Raw genomic sequence first — 18,244 nt, 5'->3', positions numbered from 1 at the left:
TTCCATCCTACCCACCTCCCTCCAAGCATCCCTCATTACTCCTTGCCCTTCTATTTCCATGGGTCACTCACCACTTTCCAGCGCTCCTTGACCACGTAGTTGGCCGGCAGGATGTCGGCCTGCTCCCCTCCCCCACTCATGTTGGCCTCTTCCCTGAGGGCAGCCGCTAGGCACTGCATCCACCAGCCAGAGGGAGGGGTTTCGGTGGCACCTGCCTGGTTTGGGCCATCTACCTGGGGAAGTGGGGAGGGTTTGTGAGTGGGTGGGGATGAAAGTAACTAGGGTAGTGCATAGGACCCACCTCGAAGATAAGGAAAGTCCAACATCTCCCAAATCTAAATTTCCCAACCACCACCTCCCAAAGGGAAATTGTTATCTGTACCATTCACCTTCCCCACCCAGAGTAAGTCCATCTGGAGAACATTTTGAAGAGGGAAAGACATGAATCTTGGTGTGAGAAAGGAATCAACAGGAGAAGCCATGCTAGCCAAGAGCAGAACTGAGGGAGACACCAACAATAACAATTTATGGGAAAAACATTAATAAAGAACCCCCAAACCAAAAAGAGACATGTTTGATGAGAAGAGGAACATATTAATCATAGGCATCTTGATAGGCAAGTGAGAGATATACTAGCCAAGGTGAGACATGTTGGTTAACCAGAGACACAATGGTAGTTTAAGAGAGCTATATTAAGTCTGAGAAACATGCTAAGGTGAGATGCTACTCATTGTAGGAGAGCTATTTTAACTAAGGAGACACATGCTAGAGTAGGGGTGCTACATGCTAATGTAAAAAGATTTGATAAAAATTAATGGAGAAAGAGACAATGTAACTGAGAATTATCTAAGATGAGATATTATGTAGGAGATCCATGCAAACAAAAATGAGACATGTGAGTACAGAAAAGACATGAAATCTAAGGTGAGACATGCTGACCTTGGAAATCACCCTAGACAAGAAAAGCCAAAACAATATAAATGCACCCTAGGCAGACATATAAATGGGAAAGAAAAAAAAACACCAAAACCTCAAAACCAACTTTGGAGAATTTCTACCTGGAAAGAGAGACTCACTAATACAGACACAGGGGTAAGAAAGATGGAATAGAGCATCCCCTTGTGAAATAGGCCCAAGATATCCCTTAGAAGTAGAGACAATTAATCAGCTGGAAGGAGAGGAGAGGGAAAGAGAAGAGGCATCGGCAGGAGGGTGAGAGAGAAGCAGGGAGCCAATATGAATTAGAAGATGAAGGAAAATGAAGTCACTTAATAGAGTAAAGGAGGATTAAAAGGAAGAATGAATGGGCAGATGACTTTCTCATAGAGGAGTTTTCTTGGTTGGGATAGAGGAGGGAGAGAGACTTTGACTACTCTGTTTAGGACAGGACAGGAGGGGATGAGACTTCAGGGGAAAAAAAGAGCAAAACAAGGTAGTCATAAGAAAAGGCTTCCTAAACTTGAGAGTTTAGCAAACTGCACCTGTCATTTAGGGAGGTAAGAGCAGGAATCTTCTCTTGAGATTTTTGAATGAAAGAAATAATTGGCTATCATCCTCCCTCTCTCTATGATCATGTGGGCATGGAAGGTGATAATATTATTTGGGGATTTAGGGTCAATTTTCTCTTTTTTGCTCTTCTTTTTTCCTCCTAAAATAGCTGTCTATCCCTTCTTCAAATTAACTCTGTAGAAAAGGTATACTTTGTTAAGAAAGATGAGAGAGAAAAAAGTAGAGTATCTAGGCACCCAGGAAAAAGAAAAAGTTGGTAAGGCCATGGGTAGGAAAGAGTATCTATACCAGAATGGAAGTCTGAGAAGGTATTAAGAAACTGCTTCTTTTTATCATTGGGATAGGATGTGTGGTTTCCCTGGGAACCAGCATTTAGACATCCTAAAACCAAGTTCATGGGTGGGGAGGCCTAGATAAGAAATGGGGTATGAACCCTCCCAATTTCCAATAGTTTCTTGCTGGAGGTAAATGATTCAGAACTCCCTTTAGTGGTTGGGTTTTGCTATCTAGGCAGGAGGAGTTGTGTGTAACTGATGGGGGAAAAAAAGTCAGTTTATTCAACAGCTGAGACCCCACCAAGTCTCTCACCAGTACTGAAATATTTTGTTATTGATGCCGAGCCATTTCAGTGGTGTCCAACTCTTCATGGCAAATGTACTGTAATGGTTTGTCATTTTCTTCTCATTTTACAGTAGGGGAAATTGAGACAAACAGGGTTTTATCTTAGCCACAGTCACACAGTTAGTAAATGTCTGAGGTTGCATTTGAACTCACAAAGATGGGTTTTCCTGAAACCAAGTCTGTGTCACCTAGCTGTCCTTGCTAAAATGGGACAGGGGTATTTAGGAGGAAGATTCCCTTGGATAGTATAAACCATGACAGAATGAAAGGAAGAATAGAATCCAAGACATAAGGCTTGAAGAAATTGTAGGGAGAAATTATGGATTGTGTTTGATGTGACTCTGAAGTCTGTCAACTTGTATCCCCCTCTCCTTAGTGATCACCTTATCTATTTTAGGTGGAGATGGAAGTAGGTATACAGGAAGAAAGAACTGAACCTCCTCCTTCTTCTTTGGGTCAAGACTTCCATGACTTGGATCAAGGGATGCATATGAGGTAGAACAGGGAAAGCCTGTGCCTGTGTATATTTTTATAAGTATGTGTCTGTTGGTATGAAATAGTAGGTACATGTTAATAGTACATGTGTGCAGCAAATGTGTGTATGTAAAGATGTATAAATAATTGTATAAGTAAATGTATAAGTAATTCTAAGTTAAACTCATGGAGGTATACATTAAAATTCCTGTGTGTGTGTGTGTGTGTGTGTGTGTGTGTGTGTGTGTGTGTCTATGTTATAGGGAGTCTATATTAAAGAACTCAAGTAATGGGTATGAAAAGACAGAGTGATGGGACAAGTGGAGAGGGTAATGGGTCAGGTGGAATGATGGAAATAGGTGAGGAGATAATGGAGTCAGTGAAGGAGGTAATAGGAAGAGCTGGAGAGTTAAGATCAAGTTTGGAGAACTGGGGCAAGTGAAGATAGGAACAGATAAGGGGTGATGGGAACAGGTGAGAGGTAACAGGAATAGATGGAGATAACAGAAAGTGGATCGGGACAGATAAGAATGATGGGAAGAGATGAGGGAACATTGGGAGTTGTTTAGAAAATTGAGGAAACAGTTTGAGAGGATTATGATCACTCCTCACCTGAGGGCATGATGGTTACACAGGAGAGGGGTAGAAAAAGATGGGATCAAGGGAAGATTGTAATAGGATAGATTTATGCGAGAAAACTGATGGTAATAGATGAAGGATTGATGGATACATGTAAAGGGGTAATCTGGACTAGTAAAGGGGCAATGGGGACAGAGAAGCGATGAGAACAGGTGTTATATAGACAGATAAGAAGGGCTTGCAGGTGGGCAATATGAAAGTCATGAGGGCAAAATCCATGGAGGAAACGGGGATGCCTGATTCCTTAGAGCATTAGGAGGAATGAGTGAGCCGGGGCTGAGGACAAGGACGGCTCTCGGTTCTGCTGCCTCTGGCCCTGCTCTGGGTGGTGACGGGAGGGCGGGGGAGTAGGAGGATATAGGGAGCCTGGATCTGAGAGCGGAGGGATGCAGCAGCAAGGATGGGTGAGAACGGGAGACCGAGAAGCCGGGAGGCCCTCCCTGCCTCCGTTCTTTTCCTTGGCCCCCGCCCGGGCCTTCCCCGCCGGGTTCCTGCCGCGGCCTCCTGCGGCCAGCCCCCAACCCAGGCTGCTCAGGATCCAGGCTCCAGGGCCCCGATTCCCGGCCCCGCCCCGCCCTCACCTGCTCTGTCTCCGCTGCGGCTGCGGCTGCAGCGGCTCCGGGCGGCGCATCCCCCGGGGCCCGGGCGGGGCGGGGGCGGGGGCGGCTCAGTGCGGCTTGGCGCAGCCGGCTCCCCCTGGCAGCGGTGGTGGCTGCAGCGGCAGCGGCTGCGGCGACCTCCCGACCCCGACCATCCCGGCCCGGCCCGGCCCGACCCCGATCTTCCTCCCGCGGCGGCGGCGGCGGCGGCGGCGGCGGCGGCGGAGCGGGGAGCTGCCCACAATGCACTGCGCCGCCAGCATCAGCACCAGCCCTGACATCACCGCCCCACCGCCCGGGCTCTGACATCACCGCTCCGGCTCTGACATCACCACCTCGGCTCTGACAACACCCTCTTCTGTCTGTGGAGAGAGGATCCCCCTCATTTAATCCCTTTAATAAGGGATTGGTCCCTCAACTCCGATTTCACTGATCCTACTGAGTTACTCTCCAAACCTGTCCCACTTTTATTTCCTCACCTGTTCTCCCACCTGCCCTCACGTCTCCCCACCTGTCCCCATCACCTGACTTATCCCCATAATCACCCCATCTTTTCCTATTATCCCTCCTTTCCTCAGAATCCCTCAACAATCTCCATAACACTTCCTCTCTTCATTTTCATTTGTTCTTTATCTCTCGACCTACCTTCTTTAGAGATTTATTTTCCTCTTCCTATCAGCCCCAGTATCCTGCCCCCTTTGGATTGGGATCACTTTAATTCAGGCAGTGCTTGATTTTTATCTCCTATTGAAGAATTTCAGTTCCTCGCCTGCTGAATGAGACAAAATATGTGACAAAAGGAGTACTGAGTTTGGAATTGGAAGACCTGGATTCTAATCCTAATTCTGACACTGATTTATATTATATGGCCTTGGGCATTCAATTTTCTCATCCATAAAATAAGAGTATTGACTAGATGATTTCTAAGATTCTTTCCAGCTCTAAATTCTTTTTTTCTTTCCCTTTGATTGGCAAGAGAGGCTGATGCCAGAGACATCAGAGTAGTAAACTCAGAGAATGATAGGCTAGGATAAAACAATTGCTTTTTGTTGGTGAATATACACATTAAGATATATGCTTGGGGCAGCTAGGTGGTGGGGTGGATAGAACACCGACCCTGGGGTCAGGAGTACCTGAGTTCAAATCCAACCTCAGACACTTAATAATTATTTAGCTGTGAGGTCTTGGGCAAGCCACTTAACCTATTGCCTTGCAAAAACCTAAAAAAAGGGTGTATGCTCATCATCTATGGAGTTTTATTGAAAGAATTCTGTAGTAGCAGACAGGATAAAAGGGTGATAATGTGCCTCATCCTAGTCTACCATGATTTTGTTTTCCCACACTGTCTCTATGTTTTGAAAGCTTTTCATTCAATGTAGCTTAGAGCTACCAAATGCTTATGAGCATTTGGTATGGTGATTTAAAATGTGATACTTAAGTTTTTATAGGTCAAAATTATATCCAGGCAACAAGGTTTGTATTTGTATCATGGATATTTATCTGTCCATGAAAAATTCTGATGTCTAATAATAGACACAAGTCAAATCATTCTGATTATTCAAGTGCTAAAAAATTAAAACCTATGGTGATATGTTGTTGCACTAAATCTGGGATCCTTAAGGATCAATTTTCTGTAATTTTTCATGGCAATAACCTGGTCCTGAATTGCCATCAAAGACCCTTCCACTTCCACAAACAAATCCTCATGACTCAATCATTTATTTCTTGTTTCCCTGTTGATTTAGTACTGGATGAGTTCTTGTGGCTGTCACACGTGGAGAGCTTTTTAATTTTGTCCTTGGTTCTAACTAGCAGTAAACCACTGTTGGTTCCACTCAACAAATCTAAGGGTGTGTAAATGTTATTAGCCTTTACTATTGCTTGGTAAAGTGATATCTACTAGTTTTGTTTTGTTTTAGGTTTTTGCAAGGCAAATGGAGTTAAGTGGCTTGCCCAAGGCCACACAGCTAGGTAATTATGAAGATTTGAACTCAGGTACTCCTGACTCCAGGGTCAGTGCTCTATCCACTGTGCCACCTAGCTGTCCCTGTCTACTTGTTCTAAAAGTATTTCTGTAGATTTCTGACCTGTTCTACAAACAACTATCATTTCCCTTCTTTTTCTGAGGAAGTTGTAATCTTTCTCTAGCTTTGTGTAATAGGTCCTGTATTTCATTGATATCTTATGCCTTTTGTAAGGAAATTTTCCATAGTAATAATAATTATCATTATTACTAGTCACATATTGGATTTGTGATACAGTGGAACTGTCACTGAACTGTTCAAGAGTCAGAAGACTCAGTTTTAGTCTAATCTCATTTTTTCCTCTTTGGTTTATAGTTTCCTCATCTGTAAAATAAAGATTTCATCATCAGATAGTTAACTACCAAATGATGATTTTTTTTTTGGCCACAGTAACTCATTGCTATGTATTTATTAAAGTGTAGAGGGAAAAGAGGGAAGTAGAACCAAGATGACAGAATTATAAGAAGCAGGATAGCCAAGCACTTCTCCACAAACCTCCAAACAGATCTAGAATATATATACCAGACTAAATTTGATGGATAAATTCAGAAAAAGTCACTTTGAATCATTTGTCCAGCCCAATTTGGCCTGGGGAGCAAGACAGAGAAGTCTTTGGAAGTTGAAGAAGTTGAGTAGGGCAAGGGTACTCTGGTGCCCAGGGAGAGGTTGTACACCAGGGAAAAAGGAATTTCAGGCCCAAACTTGGGCACTGAGTTGGGGACAGTTGCCAACTGGCAGCATATTGCCCACTACCAAGTTCTAAGTTGCAGAGCCAGGGTAGACTGAGAAAGGGCCCTGTGCATGAGGGTGGTGTTCCCAGGCAGAGAGGTGGTGTACTGAGAAAGGAAAAAAGTTTGGAAGAAAGCTGCAGAAGTGAAGTTTAGAATCCAGAAGAACAAGAGTCTCAATTCTAGAATTTAATTCAGCCTGCATTGAAATAACTATAATAGGAATTCTAGATCAAAGGAAAGCACACAATTCTATCACTCTGTACCAACAGAGCTTTCCAGATAGCTGATAGTGGCTGAATCTAGTAGAATCTACTATTGCTTAGACCAAAACTCAGATAAGGAACTTGCAAAGCTAAGGGGAAAAGAGGGAAGTACAAATAGGCTTTTTTTCAATCAGATCAAGATGAGAGCACTGAAAGCTTGCATGTCCTAGGCCTGTCCATGAGATCTTGAAATAATACAACAATCACTAGCCCAAGAAGCCAGCAATAGGACCTGTCCAGATTACTACAGAAGGATGACAAAAACCCAGCTCTCACATCAAGACTAGAACAATGAGTAAACAGAAAAAGAATTCCACTATAAAGAGTTATTATGGTAGCAGGCATGCTTAAGAATCAATCTAGAAGAGAATGTTTCCAAAATACCCATAAGCAAAACTTCAGAAAAATATATAGCTTGGTACAAACTGAACTAGAATATCTCTAAGAGATTAAGAATAAAAGGTTTACAAAATTTTAATAGCCTTAGGAAAAGAAATGAGAGTTAAGAAATTAGAAAGGAAATTAATAGTTTGCCATAATAAGTACAAAATTTTGCCAAAGCCAAACTCCCTGAAAATTAGAATAGACCAAAAGAAGCTAATGACTCCATGAGACAACAAGAATTAAAAGAAGTCAAAAAGTTGAAAATATGGAAGGAAATATAAGATATCTCTTAGCAAAAACAACTGACTTGGAGGGGGCAGTGAGGTGGCACAGTGGACAGAGGACCAGCCCTGGAGTCAGGAGGACCTGAGTTCAAAAGCTGTCTCAGACACTTAATATTTACTTAGTTGTGTGATATGATCTTGGGCAAGTCACTTAACCCCACTGCCTTGCAAAACAAACAAACAAACAAACAAACAAAAAACTGCTTTCCCAAAGAGCCTAGATATCATATTTCTATGAATCTTAAAAGAAAACTACCCAGATGTCTTAGAACCATAATAGGAATAGAAAGAATTCACTGGTCACCTCCTGGAAGAAATAAAAAAAATGAAACTTCCAAGAACATTATGGCCCAAATTTAGTTTCCAGGCCAAAGAGAAAATAATCCCCAATAGCCAGAAATAAAGAATCCAAATACAAAGGAGCCATACTCAGAATTAAACACAATTTAGCAACCATCACTATAAAGTAGAAGAGGACCTGGAATCCCAATATTTCAGAAGGCAAAGTATGTGTGCTTTCAGCCAAGAATAACTCCTCTAGCAAAACTGAGTAGAATCTACAGGGTTAGGGGGAAGAGAATAGATCTTTAATAAAATAGCATTCCTAAGCATTCCTCAAAAAAAAAAAAAAGACCAGAGCTTTGTTGAAACTTTGAAGGTCAAATATAGGAGTGAAGAGAAATATAAAAGGTAAACATAAATGAATAATCACAAAGAAATACAGAAGGATAAAGTGCTTACATTCTGGTATGAGGAGATGAGACAAATGTTTCTTCTGAACTCTATCATAGCTAGGGATCATAGAGGGAATCTAAGTATACTAGGCCTAGAAATGGTTCTGTTATGTCCTGATGAACTTAAAAGAAAATGGAAAGAGAGAGGAAGAGGAAAACAATGGGAAGGAGGGAAGGAAGATTAGGAAAAACTAATATAATCAGGGTGTGCAAATAGATATCTACACAAACAAGGAGGGGGTGGGGAAAGCAGCTTGACACTTCAACCTCACTCATCTGAAGTGGTCAAAGGAAGAAAGAACACATACACACACAGAAAGGGATCTGACTACTGAAATACATTTCACTCAACAGGGAAATAGGAAGGAAAGTGAAGAAGAGAGGAGGGGGAATTAGAGATTTGGTTAAGGGAATGATTAGTTCCAAGCAAAATAAATTAAAGATATATAAAATATGTACGACTCTAATTGAGGTAGCAAAGAATGGAAATCTGAGAGAGCCCCCATAAATTGTAGAATATAAATGGAATACTATTATGTTGTAAGAAATTATGAAGGAGGGCGGCTAGGTGATGCAGTGGATAAAGTACTGGCCCTGGAGTCAGGAGTACCTGGGTTCAAATCCAGTCTCAGACACTAAAATAATTACCTAGCTGTGTGGCCTTGGGCAAGCCACTTACTTAACCCTATTGCCTTGCAAAAAACCCAACCCCCCCAAAACCAAAAAAACAACCCCCCCAAAAAAGAAATTATGAAGGAATTAAAAAACACTTCTTACACAAATAAAATCAGATTTAAATAACTGGGCAAACATCAACTGCTCATGGATAAGTTGAGCTAATATAATAAAAATGACAATTCTACCAAAAACTAAACTACCTGTATAGTGCCCTACCAAAATTACTTTAATGAGTTAGAAAAAATGGTAAGTAAATTCACATGGAGAAATAAAAAGTCAAGAATTTCCAGGGATTCAATGGGGGAAAAAAAGTGCAAAAGAAGGTGACTTAGCCCTACCAGATCTAAAATTATATTATAAAGCATCAGTCATCAAAACCATCTGGTCTTGGTTAAGAAATAGTGTGGTAGGGGGGAGGCTAGGTGGTGTAATGGATAGAGCAACGGCCCTGGAGTCAGGAGTACCTGAGTTCAAATCCAACCTCAGACACTTAATAATTACCTAGCTGTGTGGCCTTGGGCAAGTCACTTAACCCCATTTGCCTTGTGCAAAAAAAAAGAACTAAAAGAAAAAAAGAAATAGAATGGTGGACCAGTGGAATAGATTAGGTGCAATAGCAGTAATCTGCTGTTTGATAAACTCCAAAAGTCCAGCTATTAGGATAAAAACTCTCTCTTCGATAAAAACTCTCTCTTTGACAAAAACTGCTGGGAAAATTGGAAGTTAGTATGGAAGAAACATAGCTTAGACCATCTCACACCCATTCCAAGATAAAATCAAAATGAATACAGGATTTAGACATAAAAAACAATATTATAATCAAACTAGAAGATCAAGGAGGAGTAGTTTACCTGTCAGATCTATGGAAAGGGAAGCAGTTTATGACTAAGGAAGAGATAGAGAACATCACTAAAAACAAACTAGATGATTTTAATTATATTAAATTTTTTTTCATTTTTTTCATTTATTTTTTATTCTCATTTTGTACAAATTTTTTTACATTAATAAAATATTCTTGTTTACAAGTAAACAAAGCCCTCCCCCCATGAATATAGGTAGACTTGCTTGGGCAAAAAAAGGAAAGGGGAGAGAAAAAAAAATAAAATTAAAAAAATAATAGTAATAATTGTAGGTATGGCCAGGTGGCGCAATGGATAAAGCACCTGCCCTGGAGCCACGAGCACCCGAGCCCACATCCAGCCTCGTAAACCCAACAATCACCCAGCCGTGTGACATGCAAGCCACCCGATCCCCACTGCCCCGCAAAAACCAAAAAGAAGAAAAAAAAAGACCCAAAATAAAATAAAATAGTAATAATAGTAGGGGTGGCTGGGTGGCAGACAGAGCATTGGCCCTTGAGCCAGGAGCGCCTGAGTCCAAATCCAGTCCCAGACACCCAAAGATCATCCTTTGCTATGTGGCCCCAGGCAGGCCACCCAGCCCCACTTGCCCTGCACCCTCCCCCAAATAATAATAACAAAAAATGTGCTTCAGTCTTTATTCCAACACCAACAACTCTGTCATGGGTGGATCACATTCTTTATGATAAGTCCATCACAAAAGTTACTTCCATATTTTTCCAACGTTGCCATTGCTGATCGCAACTCCCTCCTTTCTTATTTCTCCACTACCACTACTATATTTTCTCTCTCCTGTCACTCTGACTCTGCTGTAGGGTCGCTGAGTGGCACAGCAGACAGATCCCTGGTCCTGGGGCAAGAAGCCCTGAGCCCCCATACCACCCCTTAGGCCCAGAATCCACCCGGCCCTGTGGTCCTGGGCAGGACTTCCAATCCCAGCCCCTTGCAAGAAGTAAAAAAGAAAATGTGTTATATCTGACCACTCTCCCCTCATGGTCCATCCTCTCCTCCTTTATTCACATCCCCACCCCTTCCCCCTGCTCCCCCCCCTCCTTTTTACTCCAGTTGTCTATACCCCATTGAGTATATTTGATGTTGCCTCTCCTAGTCATCTCTGATGAGAGAAAAGGTTCCCTCATTCCCCCTTGCCTCCCCCCTTCCATATCATTGCAATAGCTCATTGTAATAAAAAAAATCTTATTATGTGAAATATCTTGGACTATTCCCCCTCTCCTTTTTCTTTCTCCCATTCCATTTCCCTTTTTTTCTATTGACTCCATTTTTACACCATATTTTATCTTCGAATTCAGCTTTCTCCTGTGTTTCAACTATAAAAGCTCCCTCTACCTGCTCTATTAACTGAGAAGGTTCATATGAGTATGATCAGTGTCATTTTTCTATGCAGGAATACATGCAGTTCATCATCATTAAGTCCCTCATATTTCCCCCCTCTCCTCCAATCTGTATCTGAAGATCAAACCTTCTGTTCAGCTCTGGCCATTCCAAAAGGAACATTTGAAATTCCCCTGGTTCACTGAAAGTCCATCTTTTTCCCTGGAAGAGGACATTCAGCCTTGCTGGGTAGTTCATTCTTGGCTGCATTCTAAGCTCTTTTGCCTTCCGGTATATTGTATTCCAAGCCCTACAAGCTTCCAATGTAGTTGCTGCTAAGTCCTGTGTGATCCTGACTGCAGCTCCACGATATTTGAACTGTGTCCTTCTGGCTGCTTGTAATATTTTCTCTTTGATTTGGGAGTTCTGGAACTTGGCTATAATATTCCTAGGGGTTGGTTTTTTGGGATCTCTTTCTCGGGGGGGATCGGTGGATTCTTTCCATTTCTATTTTGCCCTCTGCTTCTAGAATATCAGGGCAATTTTCCTGTAGTAATTCTTTGAAAACGATGTCAAGGCTCTTTTCCTGATCATGACTTTCAGGTATTCCAATAATTTTTAAATTATCTTTCCCAAGTCTGTTTTCCATATCAGTTGTTTTTTCAATGAGATATTTCACATTTTCTTCTAATTTTTCATCTTTTTGGTTTTGAAGTATTGATTCCTGATTTCTGGTAAATTCATCAGTCTCCCTGAATTCTATTCTTTGTCTGAAGGATTTGTTCTCCTCAGAGTTTTCTTATCTCTTTTTCCATCTGGCCAATTTTACTTTTTAAAGCATTCTTCTCCTCAATAACTTTTTGAACTGTGTTATCCATTTGACCTAAGCTGGTTTTTAGCATGCTATTTTCTTCAGCATTTTTTTGGATTTCCTTGACTAAGCTGCTGACTTCATTTTCATGTTTTTCCTGCAACTCTCTCCTTTCTTTTCCCAGTTTTTCTTCCAACTCCCTCATTTGATTTTCAAAGTCTTTTTTGAGCTCTGTCATAGCCTGAGCCCAATTTCTGTTTTTCTTGGAGTCTTTAGATGCAGGAGCTTGTGCTTCCTCATCTTCAGACTGAGTATTTTGATCTTTCTTGGGCTCATTTGCAAAATATTTCTCAATAGTCTTCCTCTTATTTCTCTGCTTGCTCATTTTCCCAGCCTGAGCCTGGTTTTGGGGGTGCTTCCTGAGCTTTTGGGACACTCCCAGAAGGGTCTCAGTGTGTGAGGCTCTGTCCTCCCTCCTGGTCTGTGAATGACCATATGTGCCCCCCTCTGCCACGGGGCCGAGGTCGGGGGGCCCTGTTGTCCTATGGTGGGGCCTAGACTGGGATCAGGATCTGAATGTGGTCAGAGCCCCAGAGTCCTGTTCCAGGGGCAGAGGACAGAGCTCTGCAGTCTCTCTCTCTTCACTCCCCTCCCTAGGTTCAATGGGCTCATGCCCTGGGGTCTCCTGCTTACTGGCTCCGCCTGCTTCTGTTTCTGGGTCTGGGCTGCCAAAAAACCAAGCTGCTCGCTGTGTGCCCTGAGGGTTGGGCTCCACATGCTCACTCTCACAGAGGTCCCCCGCTGTTCCCCCACTTTGTGCCCAGTGCTCCCTGGGGTGCAGCTCCGGAGACTCCCCTGCTGCTGTGAGCCGTGGCTCCCAACGCCCTGCAGCTGCCTCCGAGAGGCTGAAGTTCTTTCGCTCTGTCAGCTGCCCCTCCGACCCCAGGGAGAAGAGCCTTTCTGCTCTTTTCCAGGTTACCTTGAGTAGGAGAACTGCCTCACTGAGTCCCTTTGTGGGTTCTGTCTCTCGAAAGTTTATGAGTTTTATCAGAGAGCTCCTAAGACTGGATCCCTTCTTGTCGCCATCTTGGCTCCGCCCCTAATTACATTAAATTAAAAAGGTTTTGCACAGCCAAAACCACTGTAATCAAGATCAAAAGAAATGTAGTAAATTGGGAAACAATTTTTACAACTAGTATTTTTGACAAAGGATTCATTTCTAAAATATAAAGAGAACTGAGTCAAATTTCCAAAAAAACAAGCCATTCCCCCATTGACAAATGGTCAAAGGATATGCAAAGGTAATTTACAGATGAGGAAATTAAATTAATCCATAGTCATATGAAAAAAATTGATTTAAATCACTATTTATTAGAGAAATGCAAATTAAAGCATCTCTGAGGTACCACCTCACACCTCTCAGACTGGCCAATATGACCAGAAAGGACAATGAACAATGTTGGCAGGGAAGTTGGAAATCTGGGACACTAGTTCATTGTTGGCGGAGCTGTGAACTCATCCAACCTTTCTGGGGAGCAACTTGGAATTACACCCAAAGGGCAACAAAAAAATGTGCATTTCCTTTGATCCAGCAATACCACTACTGGGTTTATACTCTGAAGAGATCATGAAAAAGGGTAAAAACATCACTTGTACAAAAATATTCATAGCAGCCTTGTTTGTGATGGCAAAGAATTGGAAATTAAGTGAATGTTCTTCAATTGGGGAATGGCTTAACAAACTGTAGTATATGTATGTCATGGAACACTATTACTTTATTAGAAACCAGGAGGGATGAGAATTCAGGGAAGCCTGGAAGGATTTGCATGAACTGTTGCTGAGTGAGATGAGCAGAACCAGAAAAACATTGTATACCTTAACAGCAATATGGGGGTGATGATCAAACTTGATGGACTTGCTCATTCCATCAGTGCAACAATCAGGGACAATTTTGGGGTATCTGTGATGGAGAACACCTGTATCCAGAAAAAGAATTGTGGAGTTTGAACAAGGACCAAGGACTATTACCTTTAATTTAGAAAAAACAAAACTGATATCTTATTGTCTGATCTTGCTATCTCTTTTACTTTATGTTTCTTCCTTAAGGATATGATTTCTCTCCCATCACATTCATTTTGGATCAATGTATACCATGGAAACAATGTAAAGACTGGAAAATTGCCTTCTGTGGGGGGTGGGGGGAGGGAAGTAGATTAAGGGAAAAATTGTAAAACTCAAAATAAATAAAATCTTTTAAAAAAAATTTTAAAGGGCAGCTAGGTGTTGCATTGAGAAGAGCACTGGCCCTGGAGTCAGGAGTACCCGAGTTCAAATCCGGCCTCAGACAACTTAATAATTACCTAGCTGTGTGGCCTTGGGCAACCACTTCAACCATTTCCTTGCAAAAAATTAAAAAAAAAGAAATTATGAAAAAGATGATTTTTAGAGAAACCAAAGGATACTTATATGACCCTAATGTCAGATGAAGGGAATAGAACAGGAGAATAGTTTATATAATGACAATAATACGGTAATGGTAAATAACTGAAAAAATTAGAAACTTTTTTCTGTGTAATGAACAACTACAATTTCAGTGAACTAGTGATACAACAGTTACTCATATGCTGATCAAGAGGAGAAAGATTTTAAATTGTAGAAAGAGAGAAATTTTTGGATATGACTAATGTGAAATTTTTTATTATATATATATATATTTGCAATGGATTTTCTTTTCCTTTTTTCTCATGGGCAGATAAGGTAGATTTTTGCTATTTGATACTCTCTGTATAAATATGTGTGTATACATAAATATTTATTTATTTTTGATCAGCAAAAATATACCTCTTCTTCCCACTTTATCCATCCCCTCCACAGTTGAGAATTAAAGAAAAACAAAACCTCTTTCATAAACATATATAGTTAAGCAAAACAAATTTCCACACTGACCATATACAAAATGAAATTAATATATGTATAGGTATACATATATATAAATTATATAATCAGTTCTATTATGATCCTTATTTTGAAAATATGAAATTGCTCCAACTGATATATTATTAAGGATTAATTTAAGCATAACATAAATTTCATGTTTGCTTATGGATGACTTCAACCTCAAGAAATACTAGGTGAACACAGAAAACTGCACTTAGCTCTACTGAGCTGCGTAGAAATAGAAAAAATGAACATTACATACATATATACCTCAAACATTTACTTTAGTTTTCCACATATTATCTTACAAAGTTGTGTTTCGCTAAATCTTTCACATTTGTGAATTTCTCCCTCTCATGTATATATATATATATATACAAATATATATATGCATATATTCATACATGTATACACATTCATACACCTATAGAAATATATCATTCGTTCAATATCCCAAATATGCCTAAACATTCTAGTTCAAAAACTACAAGTAGCCTTTCCACGCTGCCCAGAAGAGGGGTCCATATGGTAGTGTTCACGGTTTCGGTTGTAACTTTCAAGGGAGACTTTCACAATGTCCAGAGCCCTGGATATCTTGCAGATGAAGGAGGAGGATGTCCTCAAATTCCTTGCTGCAGGCACCCATCTGGGTGGCACCAATTTAGACTTCCAGATGGAACAGTATATCTACAAAAGGAAGAGTGATGGCATCTATATCATTTATTTGAAGAAAACTTGGGAAAAGCTTCTGCTGACAGCTCGTGCCATTGTTGCCATTGAAAATCCAGCTGATGTTAATGTCATCTCATCCAGGAACACTGGCCAGATAGCTGTTCTGAAATTTGCTGCTGCCACTGGCACCACACCTATTGCTGGACGCTTCACCCCAGGCACCTTTACTAACCAGATCCAGACAGCTTTCAGGGAGCCTTGCCTCTTGGTGGTCACTGATCCTCGTGCAGATCATCAGCCTTTGACAGAAGCATCATATGTTAATCTTCCAACCATTGCACTGTGCAACACAGACTCACCACTTCGCTATGTGGACATTGCCATTCCGTGTAACAACAAGGGAGCTCACTCAGTCCTGCGGATGCGTGGTACCATCTCCTGTGAGCACCCATGTGAGGTCATGCCTGATCTTTACTTCTACAGAGATACAGAGGAGATTGAAAAGGAAGAGCAGGCCGCAGCTGAGAAGGCAGTGACAAAGGAGAAATTTCAGGGTGAATGAACTGCACCTGCCCCAGAATTCACTGCTGCTCAGCCAGAGGTGGCTGATTGGTCTGAGGGCGTCCAGGTGCCATCTACGCCCATTCAGCAGTTCCCTCCTGAAGATTGGAGTGCTCAGCCGGCTACTGAGGACTGGTCTGCAGCTCCTACTGCTCAGGCCACTGAATGGGTAGGAACTACCACAGAGTGGTCCTAAGTTTTACCCAGATGCTCTAACAGTGCTGGAAAAATGCTGATGGAAAATAAACATTGGTTTCTTAACAAAAAAAAAACAAAAAACCACAAGCAGAGTATGCAAAAAGAAAGCTTTAACGATTAAAAAGTTGCTTGAAAGAATAAATGTTTTGAAAGAAATGAGAGAACATATGCTATTTCCTGAGTATTAAGGGAAGAGGAATGCAAAGACAAAGTTACAAAAATAATGAATGAAAGACAAAGTTACAAAAATAAAAGAAACATTTATGGCTAGAAGTGTTGTGTTCCAAAACCCATTTTTTTTTCCTGCAAGCTCTGAGTTTTAATTGTTGAATTTTGCAAAGAACAGTAATTTTTAGGAACACACACATATATAGAACTCCCTTTCTCTCTCTACATATTTACATATATATATATATAATATATATAAAAAATCATTACAGTCTAATTATACAAATGTCTCATTATTATGTCATATTTTTATGTCTTTTATAGTTGTCTGTGTGTATGTGATTCCATATTCTGAGTCTTTCCCCTTACTTTTAGTAAGTGAGGGGAGAGCACGTTGCATCATCAGTCCTTAGTGTTCCTGACTTTACAATACAATTGTCTTTACAATATTGTTGTCATTCTATATATTGTTCAAGTTCAGTTTACTCTGTGCCAATCCTTGTAAGTCTCTTTAGGTTTCTCTAAAACCATCTCCTTTATTTTCATTTTTTACAGCATGATAGCATTCCATCACATTTATAATATATATTATTCATCCATTCCCCAATTTATGATACCTCTCAGATTACCATTCTTTGTCACTTCAAAAAAGAAACCCATGAAATTTTTTGCATATCCTTACAGTATATTTTTCCTCCCTTAGGACTAATTCTTCCCTTAATCTAAACTCCTTCTAATTTCCATTTCCTCTTCTCCCCTTTCTGCTCCTTTTCCCCAAATGTTTTTCACTAGGCAAATGTTTTGTAACTATGTAAAATAATTTTCCTTAACCTTTTCTTTCCCTTCTCCCCTTAGTGTATCTCTCTTCCCTTCTCTTTCCGTTTTTCCTTTTAAGATCATCAGGACATAACATAAACCATCATAGGTTTTCTGTCTAATTAAACTGTTATCCCTAATAATAGGGTTAAAAAGGGTCACATGGAAGAATTCCCTTATACTAGAAGTAAGCAGTTTAGCTGTTATTTTCTTCATTCATGTTTATCTTTTTATGTTTCTTTTCACTCCTATATTCAACCTACAAAATTTCTCCAAAGCTCTGGTCTTTTTATGAGGAATGCTTGGGAGTCCTTGATATCATTAAAGGTCCAATTCTCTCCCCCCCTCACCCCTTCATTCTACTCAGTTTTGCTGGATAAGTTATTTTTTTTTAGTTTTTTAGTTTTTTTAGTTTTTGCAAGGCAATGGGGTTAAGTGGCTTGCCCAAGGCCACACGGTTAGGTAATTATTAAGTGTCTGAGGCCGGATTTGAACTCAGGTACTCCTGACTCCAGGGCTGGTGCTCTATCCACTGAGCCACCTAGCTGCCCCGGATAAGTTATTCTTAATTGCAGTCATATATCCTTTGCCTTTTGGAATACTAGATTCCAAGTTCACTTCTCCTTTATGATGATGGCTGTTAAATTGTGTAAAATTCTGACTGCAACTCCTCTAGATTTGAATTTTCTTTCTGGTTACTAGGAGTACTTTTTCTTTGATCTAAAAACCAAATTTTGGCCATAATGTTTCTGGAAGTTTCAATTTGGGATTTCTTTCATGAAATATTCTTTCTATTCTCATTTTGCCTTCTGGTTCTAAGAGATATAAGCATATCACTGAAATATGACATCTGAGGTTCTTTTTTGATGGGGACAGGGGGAGGACTTTAAAGGTAGTCCAAAGATTTAAAATTTTTTTCTCTTCAATCTTTTTTTTTCCAAATCAGATG

The 18,244-nt window shown here is 40.6% G+C and overlaps 1 protein-coding gene and 1 pseudogene across 1 annotated transcript in view; one reads left to right on the top strand and one right to left on the bottom strand.

Annotated features, from left to right (window-relative positions):
* TTBK1 (tau tubulin kinase 1) overlaps window positions 1-18,244 on the bottom strand; it is a 90,722-nt gene that overhangs the window by 67,696 nt on the left and 4,782 nt on the right. Inside the window, exons 2-4 of the mRNA XM_074237012.1 lie at window positions 4,488-4,611; window positions 3,825-4,204; window positions 72-233 (exon numbers count right to left, since the gene is read on the bottom strand). Of these exons, the coding sequence (XP_074093113.1) occupies window positions 72-233; window positions 3,825-4,151 (489 nt within the window). The 5' untranslated portion in view covers window positions 4,152-4,204; window positions 4,488-4,611. The remainder of the gene's footprint in view (window positions 1-71; window positions 234-3,824; window positions 4,205-4,487; window positions 4,612-18,244) is intronic.
* LOC141523650 (small ribosomal subunit protein uS2 pseudogene) lies at window positions 15,455-16,331 on the top strand (annotated as a pseudogene).

The sequence above is a fragment of the Macrotis lagotis genome, chromosome 5 (assembly GCF_037893015.1).
Source record: "Macrotis lagotis isolate mMagLag1 chromosome 5, bilby.v1.9.chrom.fasta, whole genome shotgun sequence".
NCBI lineage: Eukaryota > Metazoa > Chordata > Mammalia > Peramelemorphia > Peramelidae > Macrotis > Macrotis lagotis.
The sequence above is the reverse complement of the archived record's forward strand: the minus strand, read 5'-3'. Positions and strand labels throughout refer to the sequence as shown.